This window comes from Nerophis lumbriciformis, linkage group LG39 (genome assembly GCF_033978685.3).
Source record: "Nerophis lumbriciformis linkage group LG39, RoL_Nlum_v2.1, whole genome shotgun sequence".
Taxonomy (NCBI): domain Eukaryota; kingdom Metazoa; phylum Chordata; class Actinopteri; order Syngnathiformes; family Syngnathidae; genus Nerophis; species Nerophis lumbriciformis.
Genome location: NC_084586.2, coordinates 15588161 through 15602500, shown reverse-complemented (window position 1 = coordinate 15602500; position 14340 = coordinate 15588161). Strand labels below are relative to the sequence as shown.

The following is a 14340-nucleotide window of genomic DNA, read 5'->3' as shown; positions in this document are numbered from 1 at the left end:
AATTCAATTTGGCTCAATTTGAGGAGAGACGCACGGACACTGTACCCTTGCACAGCGTCTCAGCACGCTCTGCCGAAAGATTGTACGCCTCCTCCTTTATTCGGACTTTCTCTGACCACATGACAACAGCTGCTTCTAAGGGACGTGGGTCGTAAACAGCCGTTGCCTTTGATTACAACAGTTCAAAAGAAAAGGTAGTAAAAGAGTTCAAAAAGAGGTTCAAAAAGAGGTCGTCTGGAACTTGGGCTGATCCTGCCTTCTCTCCGCTTTGTAGTCCTTGGGTTAAAACAATATCTTTCTGTTGATTACAATACATGAAAGAAAACACAACACCTTCATGTTGCTTCCCCCCTTACACAAAGATAGCTCTTGGTCTTCTCGCTGGGAACTCATTTCAACACAAAGTTTTTGTGATAACTTCAAATGCAATTATTCTAACAATGAGTATTACAGATAGTAGTCCGGTATGATATCACATACTTATATTGTTTTGTTAGAAAAGGCTTGATCAAGTGAAATTACTTAAATAAAACAATTGTGTGTATGGAATAGACTTAGCGGCCACAATAATTCATGAAGTTATGACGCAGTAAGTGGAATGATGCGGACACTTTTGTTACCGGATACTTTCTAATAGGCTTCTCGCCTTGGAGACTTCAGAATCAGAATCAGAAATACTTTATTAATCCCTGAGGGGAAATTAAAAATTTTCAGCACAATCCCATTCAAGAGCAGACAAACATTACAGGGAGACAGAACAGGATCAAACATTACAGGGAGACAGAACAGGATCAAACATTACAGAGAGACAGAACAGGATCGTATGTGTGCTATTGTTTGCTTAGCTGTTGTGTAGCTGCGAGTTCTCACTTGCTAAGTTTTACCTTTTCGTAAACGATTTAACTGAAATACAAGATAAAACTAACATATTGTGGACATCATTCTATACTTGTATTTTTTTTTTTTTTTGGTGATATCAGATCGATATCATTCATATGGGATCGGGATACCCCCAAGTTACGACTACAATGTATGGCATAGGACAGTGGTTCTCAAACTTTTTGCCACCTCAGAAAACACAAGTACTGGCATAATGACCGCCATTAAAATACAGTAGCGCAGGAGGCCCAAGTATTCATTAAAAACAAGTATTTGTGATATTATACAATGCACACCTCGACAATGATACACCATATACAGTACATATTTACAGACTTCATTGGCGTACCACTAGATCAGACCACAGAACACTTTTCCACTTTGCATCAGTCCATCTTAGATGAGCTCGAGCCCAGCAAAGCCGGCGGCGTTTCTGGGTGTTGTTGATAAATGGCTTTGGCTTTGCATAGTAGAGTTTTAACTTGCACTTACAGATGTAGCGACCAACTGTCGTTACTGACAGTGGTTTTCTGAAGTGTTCCTGAGCCCGTGTGGTGATATCCTTTACACACTGATGTCGCTTTTTAATGCAGTAATATCATCGCTTACGTGCAGTGATTTCTCCAGATCCTCTGAACCTTTTGATGATGTTACGGACCGTAGATGGTGAAATCCCTAAATTCCTTGCAATAGCTGGTTGAGAAAGGTTTTTCTTAAACTGTTCAACAATTTGCTCAGGCATTTGTTGACAAAGTGGTGACTCTCGCCCCGCCCTTGTTTGTGAATGACTGAGCATTTCATGGAAGCTGCTTTTATACCCAATCATGGCACCCACCTGTTCCCAATTAGCCTGTTCACCTGTGGGATGTTCCAAATAAGTGTTTGATGAGCATTCCTCAACTTTTTTTCAGTCTTTTTTGCCACTCGTGCCAGCTTTTTTGAAACATATTGCAGGCATCAAATTTCAAATTAGTTAACAGAATAGGAATCCATCCATCCATCCATGTTCTACCGCTTGTCCCTTTTGGGGTTGCGGGGGGTGCTGGAGCCTATCTCAGCTGCATTCGGGCGGAAGGCGGTGTACACCCTGGACAAGTCGCCACCTCATCGCAGGGCCAACACAGATAGACGGACAACATTCACACTCACATTCACACACTAGGGCCAATTTAGTGTTGCCAATCAGCCTATCCCCAGGTGCATGTTTTTGGAGGTGGGAGGAAGCCGGAGTGCCCGGAGGGAACCCACGCAGTCACGGGGACAACATGCAAACTCCACACAGAAAGATCATCAGGACTACTCAGGACCTTCTTATTGTGAGGCACATGCACTAACCCCTGTACTACCGTGCTGCCCCAGATTAGGAATATTATCAAGTTTTTCTGAAATTTCAGGAGATCAGCTTAATCAATACATTCATATCGGCTACTCTAGTTGATCTGACATTCAAATGGAAAAGCCAAATCCTTGCACACAAAGAAAACCCCCACCTCTCCCCCTCGCAACACTGATAAGGAAAGACGTGGGGGTTTTATTCACATTCCGATGGTTTAAGACACTAAACAGACCTCTGAACACAAGAGAAACTAGTAAAATATACAAAGGAAAAGTACAAGCTACTCTAAACATGGCTATGTAAAAAGAAATAACTCTTAAACATATATGCATTCTCCACATTTACCATTTACACAACGTGACAACTTCTCTGGTTTTGGGTTTTGTCCGTAATAACATTTGCTTGGCTGGGTTCTGGAGGCCCGTCGAGATCCCGTTCACGTTGCCTCCTCGCTTCACCACGCAAACCCGGAGCAGCCCGAAGACAGAAGAGGGCGAGGAGAAGGTGGAGGTGATGAAGACCGACATTCTCGCCCATCGGGGTTCTCTCTCAGTCCAAAGTAGGCCACACCTCACCTGCTTGTATTGGTATGAGACGAGAGGATTAATTGTCATTGTGCGGTGAGGTTGGTACCCGGTGGGGACGCTGCTCGCCGGCTTGTATTCCAGCCCCGCTCTCAGCGAGGTGGTGGCGCCCCCGCCCGGCATGGCCACCCGCCTCTGCTTCTCCGTGGAGTATCGCCACCGCGGCGAGCAGCTGGCGGTCTCCCTGCTCCGCCTGGGTAACCTCCCGCCGCGTTTCCACGGAAACGTCACCCTCGTTCAGCTCCGTCTGCTCCCGGACGACCGGCGGCCCCGTCAGGCCAAGGCCAGATGCACGGGGCCTGACCCGGAGTTCCACGACTGCTTCCTGTTCCAGGTGAGGACGCGCGGGTTTCGACGCCCGGGTGTTGACGCCGCCTTCACGTTCCGCCCGCTCTGCAGGTGTCGGGTGCGCGCGTGACCCGCGCCACCCTCAGCGTGTGCGTGCTGAGCGTGTCACATGACAGCAAACGCCAGGCGGTGGGCAGGGTGCTGTTCCCCCTGCAGGGAGAACTGGGCCAGGCTGGCAGGGTCCTCTGGAGGGACCTGGAGGCTGAAGACCACAACCACGTATGTATTGTTGCGTTTTGGACCAGTTGTTCCTCCCAGGGAATTCAAGTCACAAGTCGCTCCCAAGCTCTTTACGACACTTAAAGTTGAGTTGAAAAACCACCAGAGACAGAATAGGTATTTTGTAATATATTGGCAAAGCTTTGCAAATATATATTTTGAGACCAGTCTAACCATAGAACATTCTATTCGCGCCGCCAAAAATGGTCTGTCCTCCCAACGCCAAAACCCCCTCTTTCCTTCCCCCTCCCTAGCCATAATACAAGCACAACGTCTCCCTAGTCATAATACATTCCAAAGAACTCAAGGTTAACACACACAGTTTTACTTGCTGACAGAGCATCAAGAGAAGAAATGGAAAACACGAGCTGTTTTCAAATATGACTAAGAAATGAAAGAAGTACAACTTAAATTCGGATATATGTAAATATCTGCCTCCGACAGTACACAGGTGCCACCTCATGTCTCATTACGTACTGTACCAACAAGCCGCTTGCTGTCTCATCTTCTTATCAAAACACACCTCATCACATGCATCGTACTTCATCCTTGTTTTCATATCTCATGCATCTCATCATTTGTCAATCTCATCTCACCACATCTTATTTCACTTATTGACATATGCTCATCCCATCTAGTCTCATCTCAATACATATTGTCTGCATCTCATCTCATTTGACCACATTATGCATCATGTCCTCTCATGTTGATCCATCTCATCTCATGTTATCTCATTGCATAGCTCATGTCGTTCCATCTATGCTCATCTCATCTCAATTTACCACATTATACCTACTCTTCTCATCTCATGTTGATCCATCTCATCTCATTGTCTCGCATCTCACCGCATCTCATTGCATACTTAATACCTCATAATTTACCACATTATACCTACTCTTCTCATCTCATGTTGATCCATCTCATCTCATTGTCTCGCATCTCACCGCATCTCATTGCATACTTAATACCTCATCTCATATCTTTGTCAAGCCCATCTCGTTGCAAACCTCATCTCATTGCATCGCATTTTATTCTCATCCTTTATTACTCCGTACCACCTTCATAGCTCATGTCATTCCACCTATGCTCATCTCATCTCAATTTACCACATTATGTCTTGTCTTCTCATCCCATGTTGATCCATCTCATCTCATTTGATCTCATTCCCTTGTATCTCATTGCATACTTAATACCTCATCTCATATCTTTGCCGAGCCCATCTCGTTGCAAACCTCATCTCATTGCATCGCATTTTATTCTCATCCTTTATTACTCCGTACCACCTTCATAGCTCATGTCATTCCACCTATGCTCATCTCATCTCAGTTTACCACATTATACCTTGTCTTCTCATCTCATGTTGATCCATCTCATCTCATTGTATCTCATTCCCTTGTATCTCACCGCATCTCATCGCATACTTAATACCTCATCTCATATCTTTCATTGCAAACCTCATCTCATTAAATCTCATATTATTCGCATCCTTTATCACCCCGTGTCATCCGCATAGCTCACGGCATTCCACTTATTCTCATCTCAACACATATAATCTCTCAATACCACATTATTACCTCATGTCTTTTCATCTCATGTTGATCTATATCATGGCATCCTATCTCATTGCCTTGCATCTCACTGACATCTTACTTTCAGTAACACCTCATCTCATATCTTTGTCGAGCCCATCTCATTGCAAACTTCATCTCATTGCATCTCATATCATTCTCACCCTTTATCATCCCATATCATCTGCATAGCTCATGGCATCCCACCTATGCTCATCTCATCTCACTTTATCCCATTCTACCTCATATCTTCTCGTCTCATGCTGATCTATCTCATCACACTCTATCTTATTGCCTTGCATCTCACCTCATCCCATCGTATTTCCTCATTGTATACTCAATACCTCATCTCATATCTATTCGAGCCCATGTCATTGCAAACTTAATCTCATTTAATCTCATATTATTCTCATCCTTTATCACTCCGTGTCATCTGCAAAGTTGATGTCATTCCACCTATGCTCATCTCGTCTCAATTTACCACATTATATCTTGTCTTCTCATCTCATGTTGATCCATCTCATCTCATTGTATCTCATTCCCTTGTATCTCACAGCATACTTAATACCTCATCTCATAGCTCATTTCATTGCAAACTTCATCTCATTGCATCTCTCATTAAATCTCATATTATTATCATCCTTTATCACACCGTGTCATCTGCATAGCTCATGTCATTCCACTTATTCTCATCTCAACACATATAATCTCTCAATACCACATTATTACCTCATGTCTTTTCATCTCATGTTGATATATATCATGGCATCCTATCTCATTGCCTTGCATCTCACTGACGTCTTACTTACAGTAACACCTCATCTCATATCTTTGTCGAGCCCATCTCATTGCAAACTTCATCTCATTGCATCTCATATCATTCTCACCCTTTATCATCCCATATCATCTGCATAGCTCATGGCATTCCACCTATGCTCATCTCATCTCACTTTATCCCATTCTACCTCATATCTTCTCGTCTCATGCTGATCTATCTCATCACACTCTATCTTATTGCCTTGCATCTCACCTCATCCCATCGTATTTCCTCATTGTATATTCAATACCTCATCTCATATCTATTCGAGCCCATTTCATTGCAAACTTAATCTCATTTAATCTCATATTATTCTCATCCTTTATCACTCCGTGTCGTCTGCAAAGTTGATGTCATTCCACCTATGCTCATCTCATCTCAACACATCTCATCGCACTTTACCACATTATATCTCATGTTTATCAATCTCATGGCCTTGCATCTCACTGACATCACATCTCATTGCATACTTACAGTAACACCTCATCTCATATCTTTGTCGGGCCCATCTCATTGCAAACTTAATTTCATTGCATCCCATATCATTCTCATCATTTATCACCACATATCATCTGAAAAGCTCATGTCATTCCACCTAATCTCATCTCACTTTATCCCATTATACCTCATATCTTCTCGTCTCATGCTGATCTTTCTCATCACATCATATCTCATTGCCTTGCATTTCACCTCATCCCGTTGTAGTTCTTCATTGTATACTCAATACCTCATCTCATATCTTTGCCGAGCCCATTTTATTGCAAACCTCATATCATTAAATCTCATAAAATTCTTTCTTCATCACCCCGTATCACCTGCAAAGCTTATGTCATTTCACCTATGCTCATCTCATCTCAATGCATCTCATCTCACTTTACCACATTATATCTCAGGTTTATCAATCTCATGGCATCCTATCTCATTGCCTTGAATCTCACTGACATTTTATCTCATTGCATACTTACCGTAACACCTCATCTCATATCTTTGTCGAGCCCATCTTCATTTCATTGCATCTCATATCATTCTCATCCTTTATCACCCCATACCATCTGCATAGCTCATGTCATTCCAGCTGCGCTCATCTCATCTTAACACGTCTCATCTCACTTTACCACATCAAACTTCAATGTTTTATCATCTCATGCTAAAATATCTCATCGTATCCTATCTCATTGCCTTGCTATCACATTGAATTTCCTCAGTGCGTACTTAATACCTCATATCATATCTTTGCCGAGTGCATCTCATTGCAAACCTCATCTCACTGCATCTCATGTCATTCCCATATCATCTGAATAACTCATGTCATTCCACCTATGTTCATGTCACCTCAACACACCTCATCCCATCGTATCCCCCCCACTGTATACTCAATACCTCATCTCATAGCTTTGTCGTGCCAATCTCTTTGCAAACCTCATCTTATTGCTTCTCATATCAAACTTTTACTTTATCATCCCATATTATCGGCATACCTCATCTCATCTCACCTACGCACTACATACCCATGATTACCTCATCTCGACACACCTCCTCACATTGTATCTACCAAATTACATGTAATTCTTGCCTATCTCATCTCATATCATTCTCATCCATCTAATTGTGTCTCCTTCTATTGCCGTCCTCTTCTCAGTAGTATCATCCCATCTCTTCTCATTGCAGTCTTAATCTCCTCTCATCCCACTGCATTCTTCTTCTTTTCGTGTCTTTGAAGCATGTGGTTATATGACAGTTTCCCATTTCTTTACACAGTCTTTTGCATTGTTGTTGAACTCTGCGAGATCTTTTAAGCTGCACTGGTTGAGTAGCAGAGGACAGACAAGGCAGTGCTGCATCGTGTGGTCCTCCTCTCCGCATTCGCAGGTGGTTGGGCCGGTTTTGTAGCCCCATCTGGCCATAGCAGCTTTTGATCGCCCTGTTCCTGTTCTCAGGCGGTTTAGTGTCTTCCACTGGACCCATGGTGTTTCTGACCCGGGGGGAAGATCTTCAAAAGGGGGGATTCCCATGTCAATAGGAGGGGGGTATTTCTCTAATCTTTGTGTCCATAGCTGGAGTCTGGTTTCTTCTCGAGATGTTGTTAGGGGCTGGACATTGCTGAGGAAGCTTCTCCTTGACTTCAGACGTTGGGCTGAGGGTTTACGTCCATAGAGGAGGTGGCGTTCATCACTGGTAGCTTTTGTGAACTCTACTCGGCTGGCAACTTCCCGTCTCACGTCTGCAGGGGCGATACCAGCGAGGAGATGTAGGTTGTTCAGGTTGGTAGGCTTCAAGCAACCAGTGATCAAGCGGCAGGTGTTGTTCAGTGCTGGGTCGAGTTTCTTGGCATGGGTTGATCTCTCCCAGACAGGACATGCATACTCCGCCGAGGAATAGCACAGGGCCAAAGCAGTACATCTTAGTGTGTGTGCTGTGGCTCCCCATTTGGAATTTGTCAGTTTCTGTAAGATGTTGTTTCGGGAGCGGACTTTCAGTTTGGTGTTTTTGATGTGTTCCTTGAAGGAGAGTGTGCGGTCCAGGGTTACGCCAAGGTAGACAGGGTTGGTACAATTCTCAAGTGGTGTTCCAGACCATTTGATGTTAAGAGGTCGGTTTGCATCCCGGTTCCTGAGATGGAACGAGCAGACTTGGGTCTTCGCAGGGTTTGCGTGTAGATGGTTTTGCTCGTAGTAGAGGAGTAGCTCATCTAGAGCTGAGGTGAGGTTTGCTTCTACCGCTTCAAACGTACTCTCATGAGATGTTACACAGAGGTCGTCAGCGTATATGAATCGTGCAGTGTTCTGGTCCATTGGCTGGTCGTTGGTATAGATGTTATACAGTAGTGGAGCCAGCACACTACCTTGAGGTAGGCCGTTCTTCTGTCGTCGCCAGCGACTTTGCTTGTTGTTTAAAGAAACATAGAAGCGCCTGTCTTTCAAGAGGACTCCAATGAGGTCTGTGAGTGCCAGATCTTTTGTCATCTCCAGGGTCTTTTTTAGGAGGAGACGGTGGTTCACAGTGTCGTACGCGGCAGACAGATCAACGAACACGGCACCTGTTACCAGTCCATTCTGAAACCCATCCTCAATATGTTGGGTGAGATTCAGAAGTTGGCTTGTTGTGGATTTACCAGGTCGGAATCCAGCTTGTTGGGGGATGATGGCAGGTTCAGCAACTGGGGCCAGTCTGTTGAGGATCAGGCGCTCAAAGAGTTTATATGAGTGACATAGCAGGGAGATTGGGCGGAAACTTTTTGCATGGGATGGATCTTTACCCGGTTTGAGAAGAGCTATGATTTTGTTTTTTCTCCGGATCTTTGGGATGGTTCTTGTCAGCATGCAGTTGTTCATCAGGTCGAGGATCCATTTCCGTGTCAGAGGTCCAAAGTGTTTGATCTCTTCAGTGAAAATGTTGTCCTGGCCGATGGCTTTACCGGTCTTAAGGGCATTGATGCTGGTATTGAGCTCTTCAGGGGAGAACGGCTCAGTCAGTCCGGTGGTTTGGGAGTACTGAAGTCGGTCTACCTTTGGTCTTGGCTGTTTGGTTTTGGATTTTCCATTGAGCAGCAGCTGATGAGCAACTTGGTTGGCAGTGGTGGTATACTGTTGCTGTGTTGGGGTTGACGCGTCATTGCTGATTTTTCGGATCAGGCTCCATGCCTTTTTGCTGTTTTTCACCATATCAGTTGTCTCCATCAGGTTTTGCCATTTCCTTTGGCGGCATTCTGATAGAGAAGTCATGAGGCTCTCACCGACTTCGATGGTGCTTTCAGCAAATGGGTCAGATTCATAAAGCTGTTGGTATTGCTCATATAGTTTGCTGTTATGGGTATCAAGTCCAGGTATGTACCTGCATACCCCCTCACCACATCTCACGTCATTGCCTATCTCATCTCATTTCAAACCCCATCTCATTCTCGTCCTTTCTCACCCCATCTTCTTCTACCGCATTCCTTTGCTCACCAATCTCATCCCATCTCACCTCATCTCAATCCATCTCTTCTAATTGCATACTGGATCTCATCTCATATCATAGTCTTTATTTTCTCATTGCATTTCTCATCTCATCAATCCTATTGCCTCGCATCCAACATTACCTCATTGCACTTTGTCTCCTTCCATTTCATACCCCAACTTGTCGCATATATTATCATGGCCTATCTCATCTCATCTCATCTCATATCATTCTCATCTCATGTCTATCTCCCGCTGTCAGTGTTCAGAGTGGGGGGACGTGCTGGTGTCTCTGAGCTACAGTCCGTCTCTCCAGCGCCTCTCGGTGGAGGTGGTGAGGGCTCGAGGACTTCAGCTGGTCACGGACTCAGGTAGGAGGTGTACGGTAGAAAAAAATAGCTAAAACGTTAGCATTTTAATGCTAACATGCTCGCATAATGTTAGCTTGCTAAAAGTTAGCGTGTATCATTTAGACAAGTTGTACAAAATTGGCTAAAAATGTTTGCATGTGTAAACTACCAAGTTAAATGACTTTGAGGTGTACGGCTGTAAAATTAGCTTTAAAAGTTAGCATGCTAATGCTAACATGCTCGCATATTAATATTGGCGTGCTAAAAGTGAGCATGTATCATTTAAACAAGTTGTATGCCGACAAAATTAGCTGAAAAAGTTAGCATGTGTAATCTACAAAGTGAAATGACTGAGGTGTACAGCTGTAAAATTAGTTTAAAAAGTTAGCATGCTAATGCTAACATGCTAGCATATTAATTTTAGCGTGCTAAAAGTTAGCATGTATCATTTAAACAAGTTGTATGCCGACAAAATTGGCTGAAAAAGTTAGCATGTGTAATCTACAAAGTGAAATGACTCTGAGGTGTGCGGCTGTAAAATTAGTTTAAAAAGTTAGCATGCTAATGCTAACATGCGCGCATATTAATATGAGCGTGCTAAAAGTTAGCATGTATCATTTAAACAAGTTGTATGCCGACAACATTGGCTGAAAAAGTTAGCATGTGTAATCTACAAAGTGAAATGACTCTGAGGTGTGCGGCTGTAAAATTAGTTTAAAAAGTTAGCATGCTAATGCTAACATGCGCGCATATTAATATGAGCGTGCTAAAAGTTAGCATGTATCATTTAAACAAGTTGTATGCCGACAAAATTGGCTAAAAAATTTAGCATGAGTAAACTACCAAGTTAGATGACTCTGAGGTGTGCGGCTGTAAAATCAGCTTAAAAAGGTTAGCATGCTAATGCTAATACGCTGGCATGCTAACAGTTAACCAGTGTCAAGCACCTAGTTATATGATTTTAAGGTGTACAGCTGCCAAATAAACCAAAAAAAGTTAGCGTTCTTATGTAGCATGCTAACATGTTAATGCTAGCATGCTAGCAGTTAGCGTGTGTCAAGTAGCAAGTCATATGACTCTTAAGGTGTACAGCTGCCAAATAAACTAAAAATGTTAGCATTTCTAATGCAGCACGCTAACATGCTAACGCTAGCGTGTGTTAAGTAGCAAGTTATAAAGTGTCTAAGGTGTATGAATGCAAAATTAGAGAAAAATATTAGCATGCTAACTTTAACATGCTAAAAGTTAGCATGTGTCAAGTAGCACGTTATGTGACCCTTAAGGTGTACGGCTGCATTATTAGCTAAAAATGTTAGCATGATCATCGGCTGCATTATTAGCTAAAAATGTTAGCATGATCATGCTAACTTGAACATGCTAATGGTTAGCATGTGTCAAGTAGCAAGTTATAAAGTGTCTAAGGTGTGTATGGCTGCAAAATTAGAGTAAAATATTAGCAGGCTAACTTGAACATGCTAACAGTTAGCATGTGTCAAGTAACAAGTTATAAAGTGTCTAAGGTGTATGGCTGCAAAATTAGGGAAAATATTAGCATGCTAACTTTAACATGCTAAAAGTTAGCATGTGTCAAGTAGCACATTATATAACTCTTAACGTGTACGGCGGCATTAGTAGCTAAAAACGTTAGCATGATCATGCTAACTTGAACATGCTAACAGTTAGCATGTGTCAAGTAGCAAGTTATAAAAAGTCTAAGGTGTATGGCTGCAAAATTAGAGAAAAATATTAGCATGCTAACTTGAACATGCTAACAGTTAGCATGTGTCAAGTAGCAAGTTATAAAGTGTCTAAGGTGTATGGCTGCAAAATTAGGGAAAATATTAGCATGCTAACTTTAACATGCTAAAAGTTAGCATGTGTCAAGTAGCACGTTATGTGACCCTTAAGGTGTACGGCTGCATTATAAGCTTAAAAACGTTAGCATGATCATGCTAACTTGAACATGCTAACAGTTAGCATGTGTCAAATAGCAAGTTATAAAGTGTCTAAGGTGTGTATGGCTGCAAAATTAGAGAAAAATATTAGCAGGCTAACTTTAACATGCTAAAAGTTAGCATGTGTCAAGTAGCACATTATATGACTCTTAACGTGTACGGCGGCATTAGTAGCTAAAAACGTTAGCATGATCATGCTAACTTGAACATGCTAACAGTTAGCATGTGTCAAGTAGCAAGTTATAAAAAGTCTAAGGTGTGTATGGCTGCAAAATTAGAGAAAAACATTAGCATGCTAACTTGAACATGCTAACAGTTAGCATGTGTCAAGTAGCGAGTTATAAAGTGTCTAAGGTGTATGGCTGCAAAATTAGAGAAAATATTAGCATGCTAACTTTAACATGCTAAAAGTTAGCATGTGTCAAGTAGCACGTTATGTGACTCTTAAGGTGTACGGCTGCATTATTAACTAAAAACGTTAGCATTACCATGCTAACTTGAACATGCTAACAGTTAGCATGTGTCAAGTAGCACATTATGTGACTCTTAAGGTGTACGGCTGCATTATTAGCTATATATGTTAGCATGATCATGCTAGCTTGAACATGCTAACGGTTAGCATGATCATGCTAAAACGTTAGCATGATCATGCTAACTGGAACATGCTAACAGTTAGCATGTGTCAAGTAGCAAGTTATAAAAAATCTAAGGTGTATGGCTGCAAAATTAGAGAAAAATATTAGCATGCTAACTTGAACATGGTAACAGTTAGCATGTGTCAAGTAGCAAGTTATAAAGTGTCTAAGGTGTATGGCTGCAAAATTAGAGAAAATATTAGCATGCTAACTTTAACATGCTAAAAGTTAGCATGTGTCAAGTAGCACGTTATGTGACTCTTATGGTGTACGGCTGCATTATTAGCTATAAATGTTAGCATGATCATGCTAACTTGAACATGCTAACTGGAACATGCTAACAGTTAGCATGTGTCAAGTAGCAAGTTATAAAAAATCTAAGGTGTATGGCTGCAAAATTAGAGAAAAATATTAGCATGCTAACTTGAACATGGTAACAGTTAGCATGTGTCAAGTAGCAAGTTATAAAGTGTCTAAGGTGTATGGCTGCAAAATTTGAGAAAATATTAGCATGCTAACTTTAACATGCTAAAAGTTAGCATGTGTCAAGTAGCACGTTATGTGACTCTTAAGGTGTACGGCTGCATTATTAGCTAAAAACGTTAGCATTGTCATGCTAACTTGAACATGCTAACAGTTAGCATGTGTCAAGTAACACGTTATGTGACTCTTAAGGTGTACGGCTGCATTATTAGCTATAAATGTTAGCATGATCATGCTAACTTGAACATGCTAACTGGAACATGCTAACAGTTAGCATGTGTCAAGTAGCAAGTTGTATGACTCCGGGTGTGACGTGGTCTTCTGGGCGTGTCCACAGGCGTGTGCGTCCAGGTGAGCTTGCAGATCCACGCCCAGGTGGTGAAGAGCAAGCGCGGCGGCGTGGTCAAGGCCGACCGCGACGCCAACTTGGACCACAAGATGGCGTTCAAGCTGCGGGCCGAGCACGTGGACGAGGCCTGTCTGAGATTTGTGGTGCAGCAGCCTAGCCACGCCCACTCAGGTGAGGAACCACCTTCTTTCGGGGGAAAATCCCACCTGAGCAATTTGTTTCCAGAACCGTGGATCCCGCTGGGGGTTCTGGTGTTGGGCCCCTTCATGTATGCTCGAGGCCCTCAGCTGCAGCACTGGATGGACATGGTCAACACGGCGCAGGAGCCCGTCAAAGTCTGGCACGGACTGGGCAGGTCCACATAAATCAATTATGCTAATCAATTTAAAAAAATACATTTATACCAAAACTTCAAAATAAAGCTTGTCTTTGAACCTACCAAGAAGAAGGCTTGTAAAACTCCACTGTGTATGATGGGAAGCAACATGAAAGTGCTCTGTTTCTTTCATGTATTGTAATCCACAGAAAGATATTGTTTTGACCCAATAACTACAAAGCGAAGAGGACCTTTTCTTTGAACTGTTCTGTAACCAAAGGCGACGGCTGTTTACGACCCCCCTCCCTTAGAAAGAGCTGTTGCCATGTAACAAGGGAAAGTCCAAATAAAAAAGGAGGCGTACAATCTTACGTCAGAGCGTGCTTGGGAGACTGTGCAAGACTACAGCCCAGACGTCTCTCCTCAATTGAACAAAATTTAATTCTGTCTCTGTTTAATTCCTTGCTTCTTGTCTTGTTTAATAGATGTCATCAGTGTTGGAACCTGACAGAATTCTTTCCCATTCTTGCTTGATGTACAGCTTAAGTTGTTCAACAGTCCGGGGG

General features: G+C 42.6%; 1 protein-coding gene across 1 annotated transcript in view; it reads left to right on the top strand.

Annotated features, from left to right (window-relative positions):
- Window positions 1-14070, top strand: part of syt15 (synaptotagmin XV) — a 15967-nt gene extending 1897 nt beyond the window's left edge. Inside the window, exons 3-8 of the mRNA XM_061931949.1 lie at window positions 2635-2774; window positions 2841-3133; window positions 3199-3366; window positions 9949-10057; window positions 13447-13629; window positions 13684-14070. Coding sequence (XP_061787933.1) covers window positions 2635-2774; window positions 2841-3133; window positions 3199-3366; window positions 9949-10057; window positions 13447-13629; window positions 13684-13823 — 1033 coding nt within the window. The 3' untranslated portion in view covers window positions 13824-14070. The remainder of the gene's footprint in view (window positions 1-2634; window positions 2775-2840; window positions 3134-3198; window positions 3367-9948; window positions 10058-13446; window positions 13630-13683) is intronic.
- The last annotated feature ends 270 nt before the right edge of the window (window positions 14071-14340 follow it).